Source organism: Sylvia atricapilla, chromosome 1 (genome assembly GCF_009819655.1).
Source record: "Sylvia atricapilla isolate bSylAtr1 chromosome 1, bSylAtr1.pri, whole genome shotgun sequence".
NCBI classification, from domain to species: Eukaryota; Metazoa; Chordata; class Aves; order Passeriformes; family Sylviidae; genus Sylvia; species Sylvia atricapilla.
The window spans coordinates 70,339,383-70,359,713 of NC_089140.1; the positions used below are offsets into that span (position 1 = coordinate 70,339,383).

Consider the following 20,331-nt stretch of genomic DNA (forward strand, 5'->3'; position numbering starts at 1 on the left):
GTTGTGAGAGGAAGCTCCCCACACCTTCACACATCACGGAGCAAGCAAAGTTAGCACGCTCCACATACTAGGATTCTTTGAATATAAAAAAAAAATCCCCATCCAACCAAAACCCAAACCACTAACTGCCCTTCCCCCAAAACCAAAACCAGAACAAGCCAAATAAAAACAACAAAAAGCAAACAACAACAAGAAAACGAAAACAAAACAACCCCAAACAAACCCAAACTCAAAACCCAAACATACACGCCCCAAAATAAAGGGGATGGGGCGGGAAGGACATAGCTCAAATTTTTTCCAGTGCATCTACTGGCAGTAGATGGGGCCTGACAAGGGGGAAGATGTATAATTAACGCTCATTAAACCATCCAACCCCCTCCACTAATCTCAGTTTCATACACTAATAGCAATAATCACAAGGAGCACCTCAATTCACTTTGAGGCCAACCAAGTGGCAGGCTGGTGACCTTCCGACCTGCTCTTCAATCTCTAGGTACAAGGTAAGCTCCAGCTGCACCTCACAGTGACTTGCAGCACCCTTGCCTGCTGGGTTCATACCAGTTAGGTTGGCAATACTGGTTCCCCCTCGCTTCCAAGTGTTCTCTGAACAAAGATTACATTTTAAATTACCTCCTAATTGCACAATCAATTTCTAAGGAGGGTTTAGCTTGAGGTTGCCTGAAATCCTGCGTTTTCAGAGAAAAATTGGAAATTGCAAGGGAGTTCAGAAACACTTGCATCAGTAATTCAGAGTGCTCTAGCCTTCTCATAACCTAGAGATGCATCTTCAAATTTGTGCCACTAGCTCCAAAGAGTTTTACCTGAGATGCCAGAGAAGAGAACTGGTTAATTTCTGTAAGGGCTCTGGGAGAGAAATGATACCAACTCATTTTAAGATAAAAATCCATATAATCACTGTCAACAGTTAACAACCACAATCAGAATAATCATTCATTCTTTAGATAAAACTAGCAAGCATAATTTTATCTATTTTGAAAACAACTTTGTGCCTTATTATATCTCCTTTTTCTTTTAAATCTGCAACAGTCTTATTTTAAAAATCCACATACTGGTTACTTACTTTTCACCATTAACAAGAATATTCTTGATGCCAACCACTTCTTCCAACACTACCAACTGAAACAATTACTTATAAAGTGTTCTCAGTCCAGTGAAGCAGAGCAACAGTAAATAAAGACTATGGTCTATTTTTTTGCCTCAAACCCAGAGCAACAGTACTCTGCAAAATTAGCAAGCCTGAACTCTTGTTAGCATTTCAACTGGGGAACCTCCTCTCTTCTCCAAAAGAGAAACATCCTTTCCCCGTAGTTTTAAAAAAGATTCGGTGAGGGGAGAACAAGTAGCATCATTTGCTACTTTTTTCAGCAGATGAATTTTCATACGGCATACTTGTATACACAGCATGAAATTTGCATTCCCTGATAAGTAGGGAAAAAATAAGAGGTAGCTGTATTTACCTTTCAATATTCAGAGAGTTTGGTTATGGAAGTTCACAGCTGCAGAGCATCTACAGCAACAAAAGGGGGTTGAGTGAACAGTAAAGCAAGTGAAAGTGCAGCTACTGGGAAAAAGTACATCTACACCTCTGTACACCTTCAGATGCCATGTACTAATAAGGACTGAACATTTTATTTATAAATGCAACAAATTATATTATTTTAACAACTGAAAGAAGCAACTGCATAAACAAAAACAGATATTCCTTTTTCCCAAATACATTCCTGACTGTACCTGCCATGTGAGTGCAGTAGTCAGCATGTCATTAATGTGACCCAGCTGCTTGCAAGTCTATTCAGTAGCTGGCTGAGAAGTTATTTTATTGTGTCTTTGGCACACTTGTTCTGAAATCCAGGATTCATTAAATTACCACCCAGAGTGATTTATTAAGAGGACTGCAGCATGAAGAACTGCTTATAGCAAGACAGATTTTCCCAGACTGAGTTGCTAACCAGGTTTTGCTTTAAAATTGTAGCAGAAAAGGTATGCATATAAATGCCAATGTGTTTTGTTCACAACATCCAAGCACATGGCTATTTTGGAGCCTTAAATACCTGTAGGCTTGATTCAGTGACTTTATGCCTCATGTGCAGCTCCAATTTAGCAACTGATAATTTTATAGAAAAGCCAACAGCACCAAAACAGCACAGATTCTGTACTTGCTTTCCTGTGATTTGAAAGAACACAGGTGAACCAAAAGAGACTGTTGGTTTATTCAGTGAAGTTTTACCTTGTGCAATCCAAATAAAACTGAAAATGGTTTTATGGGATTGGTTTAAAAAGAAAAAAAATAAATCAGACAACATGTGTCCAAAAGAACAATGAGCTTCTCGTTACACATGTTTTGATACTGGGTTTCACTAGTAATTTCAAAACATACGGTGCTCTCCTCTTTCTAGATATTGGTGCATTTACTCACTAGAGTAGAAATCAAGCTGGCTCAAAGCATTTTGGGAACACGAGTAAAACTCAGGTTTTCCCACCCGAAGGAGAAGCCACTTCTATGTTTCTTAGGGCAGGAAGGAGAATAGCTTGGGAATACACTCCAGGGTCAGGGTCATGCTTTTGCTGCAGTAGGGAGGCAAAAGACAACCAATGGGGGATACCACTTTTCCTAATCCTCAGCAGGAACTACCACTACTTCACAGAGCCCTTCCCACTGGCACAGCAATGGAAGCAGTGGCAACAGCTTCCTCCAGCTACTCACTGGCTGGGTGATGCCACCTGTGCTGGATGAAGATAAGGCTGGAGGACATCAAGCAGACAAAAATACCAAGGGCAGGAGTTCCTGATGAACAAACTCAGATACACCAAAACAGCAATGTGTAACCTCATTTTTTTTCCTCCAGAAGTTCCCTTGTGCCTTTTTGCCATGCTCAAAGCAATGGAAGCAGAGCAGACTATTACTTGCTTACAGAATAGGACCAGCTCACAGAAGAATGAGAATCAATTCTGTACCTCAGGTATATGCCACTTCTCCAGATTCTCCTCATCTCAGAAGAATCTCAGAAAACAGGAGAGTTATATCTTGTCACCTGAACTCTTTCAGTATTTTATGTTCAGGCTTATGTTAGTAAAAAAAGTGCAGTAGTTTATTAACTATCAGCAAGACTCATAAGCTGTTCCTACAACTGCAATACCAAGAGAATATTAAACAGAGAATGGACATTGCCCATCACATTAATTATCAATGCTTTTTAATCCCAAACAGAATTAGCTGTAGGTACATGGACAAAGCAAAATCAACTATGTCCTTCATGCTTTCTGATATTTTAAAAGAAAAAAACTGTAAGAAGTCATTAAAATTACAGACATAGATTATTTGTCCACATTCATAGTTAGCTTATGCTGAAATTCCACTCACTATCTGGACACCTATACTGGCATTCATAGTCTAGTCAGAATTCCTCTCCAGACTGTGTTTATAAGGCCTTGGAATAGCTGCCTGCTTTGTTTGTGAAGCAGATTTGCTGGGTTCATTCATCTTTCATTATGCCAAATTTTTTGTTTTTCCAAAATGAAATTGGAATGATATAAAAATACAACAGCCCGCATAATCCATCTTGTATTTTTCAGCTGCTTTTCGAAGAGGAAGGGATTTAGAAATGTGGTTTAAAACATTTTGTTTGAACAGGACCATCCAGAAATATCATCTTGAGGTATTCTGCAATTCAGTAACCAGTGAAATTAAAATCACAGCTTTATATTCAGTATGGGAACATTCATCTTTCTGAACACAGAAAGCCTGCTGATTCCACAGAACACATACATTAAATCACTCAGAGCACCAATCATGCTGCTGTCTACCCATTTGTTACATCCTCGGATGAGCTGCAGTGGAAAGAACTGGAAGGTCACAGATAGCAAGAAAGAAGAATTTGGACTGAGCAGAGCAGAAAGAGGACAGGAACCAGAATGAATTTATGAAATCAGGGCTTTCTTTGCTTGGCGGGGGTGGGTAACAAAAAACTTCTTCACCTGCTAACATGCAGTTCCTACTTCCCTACTGTTCCTACCTAGAATGGCTGCCTTTGATGGGCAGCTCACCAACTCATGCCCACTCACACAAGTCAAAGGCTGAAGAACTACACTCTGGCCTCAGTAGGTAGATAAAAAACACATTATGAAAATTGCATTTTGGGCTGAAAATATCCTCCTATTTACAAGAAAAACAGGAAGTTTCCTATGAAAGCCAGTCTGCTTCTAACACACAAAGTTAACCAATTTCTGAAGCATTACAGTCAGGCCAACGTTCCACAAGAGGAGGTAGTAATTTTTAGGAAAATTACTGCAGATCATGGCTCCAAGGACAGAAGAGGAATAGTAGAACCATACCACTTTACCTTTGTAATTCACTAAGCGCTCTGCTTGTGGATGGGCTGGGGTTTAGCCTCAGGAAGTTCTGCTTTAAATTGAGATGAGTGAGGTCTTGGCTATAAAACAGGTTGGCAGGCAGGTGCTCCAGGCTGCAGCATGAAAGATCCACTGAGCTGATGCGTTGTGATGCAATCTGGAAGTCAGGTACAACACCAATATATTAATACAGTAATAACAAAAAGAACATTTCCTTCACCCCTACCAGCACAAGATAAACTGTCCTTTAAGTACAGCAGAAGCTAGTGTTGGCATATACTGCTGATCTAACATAGTCTAGATAATTGCTGCAAGTTATGCCAGGATCTCTTTCTCAGCCTCAGTGGTTAAAGGTCCACAGACAGCTAGCAGAGAGAAAAGAGCAAAGGTTTCTCAAATAAATACATGAAATTAACCCATTTTCATTTATGAAGTTATGCAATAATAGCCAGTAAATAAGGTATTTGACATGAGCTTTGGTTTACTCCTTTGGGTAATGTTGCCTCCTTCAATTAAGTGGAAGCAAGGCATTAGCAGTCATCACCACTGTGTTGGTTTCATATGTCTAAGATAGGTATCAAATGACGAAGAGTTATCCCTTTTACACCTTACTGAAGAGAAAAAATAACTCCGCAGCAAAGCATCGAGCACTCATTTCTTCTCAATGAATAAGAAGACTGTCTAAAAGTGATTAAAAATATGACAAAAACAAAACTGAAATTTGGAGGCTTAACACTGTTTTCTAGAAAGAGGAAGGTAAAACAAACAATCTATAGAGGCTAAAAGAAATCATACCACCTAGGAATATATGTGTATAGCTAGCATCAGACCACATAGACCTATGAGCAACTTCTTCAAGTAATGACAACACTGTCTCTTTCCATATCTCCAGGATACATCTCACTGAACTACATCTTCCTGATTTACTTATTTACTAGACTTTACTAAAAAGAAATATAATATCACCAGCAAAATCAAAAACAAACCCAAGCAAACCCATGGCAAAGCACCACCACACAGTAATGCAAGGCAGTGGGGATGGTGGGCAAGGAAGAGGAGCCAAGTGCTAGAAGGAGGAGAGGCATTTTTGGAGCACGCATGGTTGAGAGAAGGAAGAGAAACAAACAACTTCACCACCATTTTAGACTTCTGGGACCACACCAACAGTGCTCAAATGGTTATGGTGTTCTGTCAGCTGTTCACACCAAAAGCAGCTATCCTTTCACTAGCCTTTTATGCTGGAATTCTGGAGGTACAAACACCACATCTAAGGGGCAAAAAGAGGAAAAGACCCAACAACTCCTCAATGCCCTGTGACATAAGAGCTTCTCAACTCCGATAAAGTACACACCACTCAACCTTCTGGGCACAGACAGAGTCCCTGCTACAAAGTACTCTAAAACTAGAGGCACCAGGTTTGGAGGAAGTAAGCAAAGTAGCTTGCCACTGAAAGAAAAGCCACAGAAATTCTTTTTCCTCTCCAACACAAGCTACACAGGCCTTAGGGTAAGTGGCTGCTATTATAAAAACACAGCCATAAGCTTCAAGGAGAATAGACAGTGCAGTGTTTTTCTCCAACACAACCGTTAATAATCCAGTCCTCCCACATCCATTAAAACACTTGAATTTTTGTTACTCAATTAGTTCAGTCCTTTTGTTACAGTAGCTAGTATTTTTCTTCCCTTTGTAGTATGAGACAAGAATTATTCATAGGCTATACTGAGCAGTCATCTCTGAATGCTGGGTATTCAGTCTGTTTATGCCCAGTACTGTATACTTCTGATCACACTGCAAACACAAGAGATGAAAAACTGCTGACACTCATTAAATTAAAAAGGAGAAATATTCAATTTCAGGTGTAACACTTGTATATACACTGTTGCTCCAACTACTTGTTTGGAATGCAATATGAACAGCAATAAGCAACCCAGCAGTGCTTAGCACGGCACATCACTCTAAAAATATCTTAAGAACCAGAAATGGCAACTCTGAGTGGGAATCATGATAATGCAGCCAAACAAAATCAAATATACAAATTCTACTGTTGCCTCAAAAAAGGATGCAAATCCTTCCTTAAAACTGTCAAACCCTGAGAAATAAATCTAGTTAAAAGTAAGTTTGGTTTTACAGGCTGTATGTACTGGTCATTGTTTGACTTTTTTAAAAAGGAACACTATTATACAAAGCACTTAATTCCTATTTTCATGCATTTGACAAATACTGAACGATGCTTCTACTAGACAGATAATTGTAAAAGTTAAAACCATATTTTAAAAGGTGTTAGTTTTGGAATCAATGGTAATTTTATCAGCCTTTCTGTTACCAAACAGTTCTCTAAGAATTAACTCCCAAATTGTTACAAGGAAGGATATGTTTATTCATATAAACACACATAGTTATTCTAACAGGCAGGGATAAGCCTTTTCTCTTTTCATTGCTCAATACTGTTCTATCACAAATTCCTACAGAATAGAGCAACAAGATTAAAAACAAGAGTAAAAAAAGAGAACAGCATCTTAATACTTTCTCTCATTCACCAAAAATTTTCACCAGTTATTTTTAAGTTGAATATCGAAATTCTGAAAACATATTGTTCTGAAATCAATCTGGCAAATGTCTACAATTGACTTTTGCGTAGCAAGACTGCTCATGCTTGAGTTTGCTACTGTTTATTAAAAGCAAAGAAATTTTTTCTAAAAGATTATACAGTTCTTTAATAAAGCACTGGGTTTCCCTGACTCACTGTGGGGAATCACTGCAGAGATAAGCTGATAAAGGGTGGGAAAATACTGAGTAGGAATATCCTTCATACCCAAAGAATAAAAAGCATCTGGAGAAAAGGACATTATCTGCAGAAAGTCCTGCTTCCACTGGAAGAAAACAAAAATCAAACTTTCCACTGTAAATAAATATCCAAACAAGTTCTCTGGGCTGTGTTGAACACATCCATGCTCCTACAAAAATGGTGAAGAGAGTTGGCATGGTAGCACTACTAGAGGGAAAGGCTTTTTGCATACACAGGGAACCTGCATTAAGTGCTTGTTACGGTTTGTTTGGTTGCAGAAAACTCAAGTATAGCTGTTTGATACGCTATATGTACACATATAAAAATAAAACCACAAGCAGCACAATTCAAAACTCCACAGGCAGAAACCACCATGGCCCAAAACAATCCCTCTCAAATACCTTATCATATCCCAAACTGCAGAGACCCTTCACACTTGCCCCCCCACCAATAACACCGAGGAAGTGGCTGGGGCAATGACCTTCTTGGAAGATGGTACATCACAAGCTCTCAATGATAAGAGCTACAGCAGGAGCTGTAGAGTCAATGCTTGTCTCTGCAAGACATGCAACATTTGACAGCAAGGCAGCTCAAACACAAAGCAAGATCTCACACTTCTTGAAGTCTGTGTTTTGGTTAGGATATTTAATCATCAAAAAATATAAATAAGCAATATGAAATATGCTGCTTTCTCCATTCCCTGGATACGATTTCTAAATACTTTACAGTCTGTCATTGTGTTGCAATGTCCCCCACTGTAATACCAGAGGAGTTGTGCTGGGATAAGGCCACGGTGATTTTTATACATCAAACCACAAAGTCCAATGGAAGAATTTTTTTCCAATTCCTGTTGCAACCTCAGTTATGCATCCGAAGCCTACACTGTTCTAATTTTTTCAGTCTTCACATGACTATGTCAAACCAGCTGTAGTTTTGAAGAAGCAATGTAGCACATGTACTACAAAAAGCCCTGGGTCTACCCACTGCAAACACCAAAAACCTGTCATTGTGCTTTTAATTTGCACACAGCAGCAACAAAATGTAGATTCATTCTGCAAATACTCACAAATAATGCTGCTGCAGAGTGCTCTCTCTACCCTGTGCAGTATGCCTCCTGCTCCTCCCCATCTGAGAGCTGCACACACACCAAAGAAATAGCAGATTCCCTAATATGAAAACTCACTCCTATACATGTGTTACTTGTGCCACAAGACACCTACAAATAAAAAAAACCCTATTCAAAAAATCCGGCAGTACCTCTGATGCCTAGATTCCCGGCAACAATTCAAATAAAAAAAAAGACTCGCCGAAGTGTTTTGATTTTAATTTTTTCTTTACTTACTATTTTTTTAAAGGAAACAGTATTTCAAGACTTGTGAAAATATGGTACGGGTTCACTGTAAATCTTTATCATCTGGCAACAAAAATACAGAAAAATATTTGCATCAACCCACATTCTTGCTGCTTCTTTGCTACACAGGGCTGAAAAACCACTTTGCTTTGTCCGTCAGAATAATGACACCTCTCACTGAGCTATGCAACAAGACTGATTATCGTCTTTGTTTTAAAGCCTTGGCTATACTACAAAAATGATCTGTTGCTGACAATGGATGTCAGCAATAGGCACAGCTGAACCCAGCTGTATGAACATGAGTCTTGTTTACACAAGGACATCTTTTGGTGTGACCTGTGGTGTGAATTTAAACCAATGTAATTATGTCTTTTTCCTGTTTACCCTCATCCCATTTCTTATAGCTCTGCTCAGATAGGAAATTACCGCATAGGACTTCAACAGAAGACAAAATAGCAAAACAGCCCACACCGTACAGGCAGCCAAATTCCCAGTCTGTTTGAACTGAGTTGACAGTGTTAAATTATACCTGCTGTAGACATGCAATACAAAGGCAGATTAGTTTTTCTCCTTTAGGATTTGTTTTTAAACAGTTTGATAATCATCACATCCCACCAATGCCTGCATAAGCCTTAACTAAACAGTGATACATTGTCCTGAAACACCTAAACTAACATGGAGGAAACAGGTTCTCCTCACCTCAGAACTAACCTTGCTTCAAATCCTAATTCTTCTTTCTATTCAAACATCAAAGCCCTGCTCAACAGAGAGGCTTCCCTCCACTGAGCTGAAGCCCACAGCCAGGAAACACATCAGAGCCCTCAGCCACAGCCAAGAGCTGAGGAACTGTTTAGCCTGGTAAACAATCTAATGCCAGAAAACTTCATGAAGGGGAGGGAAGAATAAAATATTTGTTTTTTCTTTAAAGTCATATATTTCTATTTTTAAATGACAACTGTTAAAATGGGTTGAGCCCAAGGGTAAAAGGGTAGTGGCTTCTCTGGCATCTCCTTTTTTGTTTTCTTTCAAATGTTACATTAGATACACACCAACTCAAGCTAAGGGTCTTGCACAGAAAATATAAAACCCAGCAAAGGGGTTTTTTTTTTGAAAGCCTGTCACTCAGAACCACAAATCCAAGAGGCACTGCCAGAGGTCACAGTAGTAATTTCCTATTAAGATGCAGGGCAGAAGTGCATGCTGGTGTGGCAGTACTCACAGGGCACTCTTGCCCCACCTTCTCCTCTGCAGGTGAAGCAGCCAAAAGCCTCTGGTAAAAATATCTCATGCCAGCAAGACTCAGGGGCACAAAATTAATTTAAACTTGTCCCTTCTCTGCTCTCTTTATCTCTGTACAAAGTTTTATAAACAAACAGGTCACTTCTACTTTTGGCCCTTGTGCAAACCACTAACTGAAAACAGCATTAGAAAACACATGTGGGTAGGGAGAAATGTGAAGGGGATTAACAAGAAGTTGGGCTCCCTTACCGTTCATGATAGGAGACCAGAAAAAAAATTCATAGATGTGAAAGCCAGTGTCCCAAGTTTAACATAAAGATCTTGACAAAAAGAATTTGACAAAAAAGTGACATTGATCATCTGTCGTTTGGAAATGCTGAGTAGTATCTGAAGTAATTACCAGAATATGAGTACTTTTGTTCCTCCTGGAGGAAAAGTACTCTTCTTTCAGAGATCATGTACTGGTATGAATATTACCCAAGGAGCGATATCAACTCTGTACCTTGGTGGTAGTCACACTGGGATGCTCACACTGCAAGGACAAGGCTTAAGATATAACTTAAGAGTTAAGTGACAGTAATTAGCTATAGCATTAAGCTACTTATAATTCAGACATGTGAATATCCTTTTGGTGGAGCGAGGAATATTAACAACCTCATAACAGCTTGACTAAAAATTCATCTGTAAATACTGCCAAAGAGGTCACAGTCTCTATTTTAATAAAAATTAAGAAAAGCCCCTTTTTCTTCTTACTATTCCTGTTAGATTAATTTTTTTTTTCAAAGACAAGCTGCTGTACTGCCAAGCATGCAGACTTTGCAATGAGCAGGCCTCAAGCAAGGACTTTCAGCATTTTTTCATTTCAGCATGGGAAAATCACGCAACAGATCCTCATGGAAGAAACGCTAAGGCACGTACAAAACACTAACTGCAAATCATGCCTGGCCAATCTGGTGGCCTTTTTATGATAGCGTGACTGCAGCAGGCAGCAAGGGAAGACCTGATGTCATCCATCTGGACTTCTCTAAGGCCTTCAACATAGTCCCACACAACATCCTTATCTCCAAACCATAAAGACATGGATTTGAAGGGTGGACTATTTAGCGGATGAGGAATTGCTGGATGGATGCAGCCTGAGTTGTGGTTAACAGCTCTCTGTCACATGGAGGGTAATGTCCCCCAGGATCACAGCTCTTGCAACTAGTGCTCTTTAATACCTTTATCAATGACACAGTGAGATCAAGTGCATCCTCAGCAAGCTTACAGACAAGACAACAAAAGGAAGAGATGCCATCCAGAGGGACCTGGACAAATTTGAAAAGTGGGCCCACAAGATCTCATGAAGTTTAAGAAGACCAAGTCCCAGGAGCTGCACATGGATCAGGAGGCAACCCCAGACATAAGTACAGACTGACTGAAGTCATCACTGAGAGTAGCCCTGTGGAGGGGGACTTGGGGGTACTGGTGGATGAAAATCCAGACAGGAGTCAGCAATGTGCACTCACAGCCAAGGCAGCCAGCTACAGGCTGGGCTGCATGAAAAGAGATGTGGCCAGGAGGGCAAGGGAGATGATTCTCCCATTCTACTCTGTCCTTATGAGATCCCACATGGAGTGCTGCATCCAGGTCTAAGGTCTCTAACACAGTAAAAATGTGAACCTTTTAAAGCATGTCCAGAAGAGGGCCACAAAGATAATCTAAGGCTGCTCAGAGACACTGCGGATGCCTCATCCCTGGAAGTGTTCAAGGTCAGATTGTATGGGGCTTTGAGCAACTTGGTCTACTGGAAGGTGTCCCTGCCCATGGTGGGGACTTTGGAACTAGATAATCTTTAAGGTCTCTCCCAACTCAAACCATTCTACGATATACTACAGATTTCAGAGTCTTGCCAGTAAGACTTACACTGGAAGTTCGCCCACCTGAGTTTCCCCATTCCCATATGGAAAGGGTGGCAGGGTTTTTTGTTTTTGTTAAGCAAGAGATTATGCTAGGTCCTTGATTTCCGATCTAGGTTCTTTGACACAGTTGTATCATATGGATCAATTCTACAATGAGATGAACTCTTTTCATGCCATTATTCCACTGTAACTCAGAAAGGCTGTCTGGCCCAAGTGTTTTGTAATACAAATTATCATGAATATAGCTCTACTGGCCTGCAGCCTAAAACTGGTCTCCAGCACTCACTCTCTTTTCTCCTTGGACACTTCAATCCTTCACTGACTACAGAAGAGGCCTAAGGAGAGTAAACGTCCCTAAAGTTAGGTTTTGCTAATAACTCCTCTCCTTTCTTCCTTGCTGCTACACTTTGCTTGGAATGGTTTTCGATGGCATGGCCATTCAGTTTAAAGACCAACTCCATTATCACCTTACACATATCAAAATACTGTACAGTATGTCAATCCCTGCAATCCCCTCTCATCTTATGGGATGTGGTCACTGCAAACACTTGGTTCCCCTGAGCTTCATTAAGAGCAACATTACATTCATTCTGCCATTTGTTTCTATTCTTCTCTTCCAGAGATTACTGAAAACACTTTGGGATCCTTCTGGATTGAACACACCTTAAAAGGTAACACGCAACACCTCACAGCTTCCAGGTAATGCTTTCCCATATTTATGCAAGAGCTGCACAAATTCAGCTTCAATAACACCAGAACCTGATTTAGAGGCTTCAAAAGACAGTACTTGAATGTTATTCCAGATGTGTGGGCGATACCTAGTTTTCTGTTCTCACTCTTGGCTGCTATACCTCAATAACCATTATTAACTGAAGGCAGCAAGCCCAAAACAAGAACCACAGACTCTCTAAATTTCAGCAAAAGAAAAATAAAACAGTGAAACTATAATTTCTCAAAAAAAATTAAGAGCTTGAAGTCACCATTACACTTCAAAAATCAGCTGAACTATTTAGACATGCAAAATTAATCAGCTGAAACAAAATACCAGTCTTCCCTCCTGAACTATTGCTTCGTGCGCACAGAGAAAAGGAAGTCAAGTTCCGCATGGAAACCAGAGGTTTGTTTATATTTGAGTATTTGTAATCACCACCAAAAGGAAGCTGTGGGTTTATTTTTAGGGATCTATTTTTAGCCAAAGCATTATCTCAACATTGTCATTTTATGGTATTAGATGTAAAAAATGGCTTCCTTGTACTAAACTTAGAATCATCATATGTCCTGTAAGAAAGGATCAGCTCAAAAAATGAGAAAATCCTGAAACCCACTGAAAAATGAGAAAAGCCTTCTGGGTTCTCTTTTCTTGACTAGATGTTGAATCAACTTTTCTGACAGGCTAATGGTGCTGCTTAGTCTCAACTGTGAAGAAATCCAAATTGTTATCCTCAAAGAAAACAAGCTTTGGTTAAAGGCCATTGTCAAAAGATGCCCACTGATGTTGGCAGTACACTAAACTAATTTTTAGGTCATATTAGAATAGTAACTCCTTTTCCAGCCTCCAAGCTCAAAACTGGCATAAGAAACAAACCAACTACTTCGTGGTCACCTTCTAAGTGACCAACCAGCATGTTCCTCACCTCCAACCTGTCCCCAAGACACACAAAACCAGGCAGCCCAAAATCACAGTGGTACATTCAAACACATAGGCTAAGACTATAAAGCTAAAAGGAAATACCAGAAGCCTCTAACTGCGACACAAATAGTCTGTTGCACACACTCATTCCCTGCAGAATGACCACAGATGAAAACCAACAGCAAAATGTAAAAGCAAAAATACCAATCTAGAAATTCAAATTGCATGGAAAGGAAAGTTCTCCACCGTATTCCTCCAGAAGAAGGTTGTCCATTGCTTAGAGGGCTTAACAGTCACTTGGAGAGGAGACAGTGCATCCAGTGACATAAAAGTATGAATTGTCAGCACTGCAACAAGTAACATCCCAAAAAACTTAAAATAAACTACTTTATCCTTGCATATGATTTTTCCCTACACTCACTATTGGTGCTGCTCTGTCATCAAAGCTCTGCAAAAAGGTATTCTGAGCCCGTTTTGACCAGTAAGCATTAGAAAAGCCTGTCCCTAATGCCTCCAAAAGCAACTGTAGCTTGGTAATAAAGATCACTGCAGTGATGAACTCTGTGAGGACAGCTCTTTACAGCATCAAGAAATACAATATGGAATGGGTCAATCACCTAGAGGGCAAGCCAAGGCAGATACAATGTAGAGTTAACTTAAGCATGAGACTGGTGGCTTCAATCCTCCTTTACAGACTGGAAGTTGTATTTTGTATTAAAAAGCTCTGTAAAAATCTGTGTTCCACAATTAAGCTGGTGTGGAAGTTTCTGACACAACTTTTCCTGGTTGGCCATGGCTGACAGGAGAAAGCCAAATGCTAACATCTCAGAGTATCTGAAATAAAGATGAAGTTATATGCACAAGTGGATATGCCTTATTTCCCATCACTTTAATTAATGAGCAGAATCTTATGTGCTGAAAGAAAAAACAGTCCCACAGTCGATGATCTATCCCTATCTCAAAGGTGGATGAAGCACAGCTGAAAAGCACTACATCTTGAGCAGTAATGCTCAACTGTTGCTCACTGCATTTCCTCAGCACAGTTTCGTGTAACACACATCAAAAAGCTAATCATCTTGGTCTCCTATTTTGGAAATACTTTTTCAGATCTGCAGTCAAGGTCAGGAGTTAATTTCTAAATTCTGCAGAATTTACATATATAAACATGGACTGTAGCAGCAAGTATGTCGGCAGAACTCAAACCTTTTCTCCTCATCAGAAATAAATACCATATCACTAGAGTTATAGATCACCCTTGTCCTCTTTACAGGGCTCACACTCCCCTTTTACAACAGTCTCTGTACACAATCATCATCTGTACTGAAAAAATAATTAGAATACTGAGGCAGATGGTCAGAATTAGACAACTAGAGGAAAAAAAAGCAAAAAGCAAAACCAGTAATTTTGTACTGTTGCTTCAAGTAGATCTCTACACAAGTTGAGGAAAGATGGAGACTACAGCTGTAGAGGCTCCTGCATTACTTACTTGTATAGTATAAGCTGAATCATAATCTGTTCTTATTTTCTGCTAGCTCCATAGTGCAAATAAATGTATTAAGAGAGGGTTCTGCACTGACATGAAAAGAATACAGCCAACATGACAGCACAACTCTTCTCAGTTGAATTTGCTACTCCTGCTATTTTTACCATGTTTTAAACATAATGTACACTGACATCATCATTTAGTCTCTCCTTTTTCACAGGTAATTGTTTGGAACACCACACACTTCCACTACGGACTTTAACACAGAAGCGACCGAAACAGGGAAAGGAAAATATAAAAGCACACAAGAGAAAACTCTTGAAAATCATAAGTTTTAAATCCTATTTTTGTTCATTTCTTGTATTTTCAACAGCAGGACACTCATGTGTGTAGGCACCTAAACCCCACACAACAACTTATTCCCAGCCACAGCTGTCCACCTCTGCTGGATGGTGTGCAGAAACACACGGCTCTGTGCCTGTATAGCTCTCCCTACCTACACAGACATGCACTATTTACAGCCCTTGTCCCTCATCGCCTCTCTCTTCCTCTACCTGCCCCATTGAACCAAGCACTAAAGCAGGAAATAATTGTCACATGAAGATGTTGACACACTTCCTGCTCTCCTGCAGCCAGGAGGGGAGAAGTTCTGCAAGGTCAAGTAATTCATCCCGGCATGCCCAGGGATGCCCCGGGCCCCCTATTTCCAAGAAGATAAAATTCTGTAATGCATCCTGACATAAGTTCTGCAATACTGAATTTCTGAAGCAGACCTTGACATCCCACTTTAACTGCACGCCTTGGAACATAGAGGACTGCTAATCCTTTTATACTCCAGCCAAACCATCCATGTCATGAATTGTTGTCACAGGCAACGATTGCAACAGAAATTTCTCATGTTGAAAAATAGTTAGGTTTACCTGTTAGAAGCATCCAACAGCAGACCACATCCCAAACAAAAGCCTCACAACAGCAAGTCCCACTACTCCTTAACACTGTATGCATAATACCTCTCTCTCTCTTCTACATTAAGGGCGTAGCTTTTTAGCTTTTGGAAGTGGCAAATGAGGAACATCCTCATCACATCCTCTTCACTGTTAAACACACCTTCTTTTGCCCTGTCCTTCTGCATTTGACATTCAAGTAGCAAACAGTGGCAGATTTACTGTGCAAGTAATTGTGCCAGTTCCAGGACCATCATGACAACTTTATGCAGATGAAATCCTTTAAAGCTGTGAAGATGTTCCTTCCCTTCCCCTCTGCTCCTCCTTCCCAGTTGCATAAGCTTATTTTTCAACATTTGGCAAGTGAACGAATGCATTAGATCACAAAGGACCAAATCTGTTGCTGTTGTTTTCCTTTTAAGCTTCCTTAATTAGGCCTCCAGTTTTTGGAAAGTAAAAGGAAAGAAATGCACTGTGGTATAGAATTATCAATATTAACGAACAAGACACATCTCCAGCTTTTAAAAATATTCTGTTTGAGGCTAAATCAGCATATCTAAAAGTGACCTATTTGGAATAAGTATGTCACCAAGTTCAATATTTAGGTCAGTATTTGTGAATAATTCTAGTCTGTCCTAAAAACAGAAGTTCTGTTCACCTCAGGACACATATATACAGGAAAACCAACCCTAACACCTATTCACCTTCCAAAAATGTACAGAGGCAGAGCACAAGAGCTGTCTTGGCTATGACAGATTCCACTGCGTAGAATGGATTTGATTATACAGGAGCGATGCTTATTTTTAATTAAATTAAACCCCAGCCTCCGCAAACATGAATTCAAATCTTTTCTAGCATACACGCATTTATTGCAGGAGCGATGCGTTAGGATTTGTCTCATTCTGAAACACCACTAAAAAGTCAACATTGCCAATATTCTGTGGGGAGAAAGACTGCAGAGCAAGCATTCTTTGCAAGTCTCCTTTCAAGATTGAGCTTGTTATTTAAAAGTTAAAATAGCATCAACATCTAGCTCTTCTGAAGTATACAGAAGACAGACATGAATTTTTTTTTTCATAGTTAAAAATTGAATTGAGCAATTTAAATGAAATATTTTACCAGGGATTTCGGATTTCCTTCTAAAATTTGAATTTAAATTAAAACTTACAGTTAAAGCTTTCATTATGCTAAGTAAGAGTCAGAAGCCTCAGTTTTCAGCAGTACATATCAGGAGCACAAAGGAGAAGAACTACTCTGAAGAACTACCACTGAATATAAGTAAACACAAACATCAGTTTCAAAACAAATGCCATTAAACAACATTTATATTTATATTTAAAATAGTCTTAACTATTATTCATAAAAACTCATGAAAGTGCAAGGACTATATACACCACCTACAAGTATTAGGGAAGAATCTGTAAGCACCATGTGACCTAGCCTGTAGCAAGCAACTAGAAGTTAAATTTCAGGGCTATAATACCTCCCTTCCTAAATTTCCTTGCTTTTAGAAACACAGTGCTTTACCCAGTCTTTTCTTGGTTAGCATGAATATTTCAGCAGCTTTGAACTTGATTAGTTTCCAAACACCTGAGGCAGAACACCTCATATAAATGTTGGGGGGTCTTCCCAGGGTAAGAATGTTAGGTCGTCTGAACTACAGAAGTGAAGATTCAACTTCTCATTTCTCTGTACATGTAAATCAGGTGTGGTGCACCTTACAATTAAGCACTTTGACACAAACAGCACCAGCTGGAGGAAATTTGAGTTACTTTTGCAGCATTACTAGTTTCCCTGTTTCTGTTCTTCAGACATTGTGCAGCACTTCCCACACAACTGCTTGCATACAATCATGCTTGTCTCTGTTTTTCAGTCTCAGGAAAAGAACCCCAAACATCACCAAAAAAAAAAAACAAACCCAAAAAAACAACACCTTGAAGTGGCAAAGTACTGTTTGAAAATCCATGAATGCAGAATGCCAAGTATCAGGTTCGCGGGCTGGGGAGCTGGGGAAAATGCCTTGATTTTTCCTTGAAGCATGTTTTACCAGCAAAAAGAATAGCAGAGAGTTTCTTCACTTCTGACAGCCTGAAAAGATCCTTGAAACTATGTATTTTCTTTCTCCACTTACATAAAAATGGGAGGTTATTGTGAGTGCATGGGGATATGTTCTCATGCTGGCTATCATCCCGATGCTGTTAGTCACTTGGGTGAACTAGAGAGAGAAGCACAGCATGGCACAGAACAAGCTTTTGCTGCCAGTGATTCAGAGGGGCTTTCTGGCCATTTATCTCTAGCTCTGAAGTTCATTGTTTTCCACTGTTTTCCTCACTCATTAGATTTGCCTTTCATTTATGTGATGTCAAACCCTCTGGAGATGAAAGGACATTACTGTCCTAGAGACAGCCCCAAAGCAGCAAGAACTCAAAAACCTGACAGACCGTGCCTCACCATCTCATAAAACATGCCTTGGGGATTTCTACCTTGAGGCTTAACAGACCTAAGCAGATATGCCAGAACAGCTTCTTTAAAAAGAATTTTAAAACTTACCAGAAAAAAAAACCCTAAAGGACATTTTAAATGATGCATGTGCCAGAAGCTGCAATAGTTACTGTTTGACGAAAGTTTGACATATAATCAAACCTCTTAAAAAAGCACACAACCTAGGCTGTATCATTGGCAATCAGCTGGATAATACATTATTTCAATCGAAAACCAAAACAGATCTAGTGCTACAGGAGTGTCTCCAAGTACTGCTACATCAAACTAGTAAAGAGCATGGAGAGGCCTATCAAGTACAAAACTAATGAACAGTTTAGGCCCAACTACAAAACCAAAAAGAACATGCTGACAGCACAGGAGGGAAAAAAAAAAAAACCAAAAAAAACCAAAAAAAAAAAACAAAAAAAAACAACACCACCCTCCATTGTAAAAAAGTGTGAAAAATAAAATGGTTCAAGATATATAAGGCTTTAGCAAGAAAGTGGTAGGGATAAAGAGATAAAATGGACAACTGCAAAAACACCTTTCAACAACACAAAGTGGAACTGAAGAATTAAATTAAATAATTCAGGCCCTAAATTCCTATAATTAATTGTGTTCTAAGCCCAGTATAAAATTTGCTTTACAGAGGTTCTAGTTAGTAACCTTTTTCCACTGACATAAAATAATTTGCTTATTATAAATAACCCAAAAATCAAATAGTTATTAAACTGGAAAGAGGTTCAGCAGCACTTCAAAGCAGGAAAAAAATTCCCTTATTCTAGCAATTCAATATTTAGGTTCTGCGTAAGGAATGAATTAAAAAAACCCTGACATTATTTAAGTTTTAATAACACAAAAAAAAAACAAAGCAACTTTTTAACTGAAACGTTAACAGTTATATTTGTCATCCTTGTTGTTACAATGGTCTCAGTAGATCCATCCAGCTGATAAGAAAACGGAATAAACTCAGTACAGCACTTTGTATACACAACTTCAGTAGAAAGAAGTGTTGGTGTAAATGCTGAAAAATTCACCTCCTTATTTCCCGTTACCAAGAGATCTCAAATTGAATATTTCCACACAATACTAACAACAGCCACAGCAGTTCTTGGCAATCAGCCCATCAGAGGGACAGTATTGCCACATGGAGAAGACTGAATTGGGGGAAACTCTCCAAACATCCCACTCACACTAGAGTTAGCAGCCTTCTCACCTTTGATGCTTGTCGCAGCCATCGCAGATATTCAGTGAAGTTATCGAAACAAATATAGTAGGTCTGGCTTTGAGGTCCAGAGGAGCTAAATGCTAAACAGTGCTGGTGCTTTTTCACTTCTTCCACCTACAGCAAAGACACAAAATTGTGAGTTAACAAGAATTAAAACTCTCTTTGCAAAACTCCCCAAGGCAAAGTTAAAATGTGCCCAAGAGGACATCATCAAATAGAGCTGGATTAACCATCTCAAATACCCAAGCTGGATCTTGGCTGTCGAATGTTCATGAAATCTACACAAGCAGGAATGAGAACAGAAAGAGGACAGAACTAACAGAGAAAACCACCAAGAACACAAACATTTTAATAGAAACTGAACACCATAAAAGGTTTGCCAGTAAAATGCATTTAAGGCTGTTTTTATGCAACCTAAAAAAATACAATTTATACTCCCTGGTTATTAAAAACAGGCTTAACAAAATGCTTCTCTTACAGCCCAATTAAATTCTTTGGCATTTCTCAACTTGCTAAAAAACACCCAGAATACATCATTCTGCTACCATACACGAGAAGTCCCACACAACTTATGGTCTCAATGTCTCAGTACAGCATTCTGGAAAGCCTTAGCAAACCAGGAAGTGCAGAGTATTTATGGGGATGAGGAAGAATATTTTTTGAGCAATAATTTAAAAAACACTCAGTTCTGTGCCAAGCACCCTCCTCCCAAGCTTTGTCAGCAGAAGCCCTAAGTACATTTTTCTGAGCTTAGTTATCCTTTTCTTTTAAAATTTGTTGTCAACTTTCTGCTTAACAGAGTCTGCATGTTTTACATCACATAAGGCATTTCTGTGCAAAAACGACTTAGGAATTCCACATTAAGCAATTAAAATGGCATTATAATCTTTTCCCTTTTTAAATTAAAAGAAATATATTGAG

At 39.3% G+C, this 20,331-nt stretch overlaps 1 protein-coding gene across 1 annotated transcript in view; it reads right to left on the minus strand.

The window, feature by feature from the left end:
• The window catches only part of PHLPP1 (PH domain and leucine rich repeat protein phosphatase 1), a 135,915-nt gene that overhangs the window by 41,282 nt on the left and 74,302 nt on the right, over window positions 1–20,331 (minus strand). The window contains exons 3-4 of the mRNA XM_066326033.1: window positions 19,399–19,524; window positions 4,362–4,528 (exon numbers count right to left, since the gene is read on the minus strand). Of these exons, the coding sequence (XP_066182130.1) occupies window positions 4,362–4,528; window positions 19,399–19,524 (293 nt within the window). The remainder of the gene's footprint in view (window positions 1–4,361; window positions 4,529–19,398; window positions 19,525–20,331) is intronic.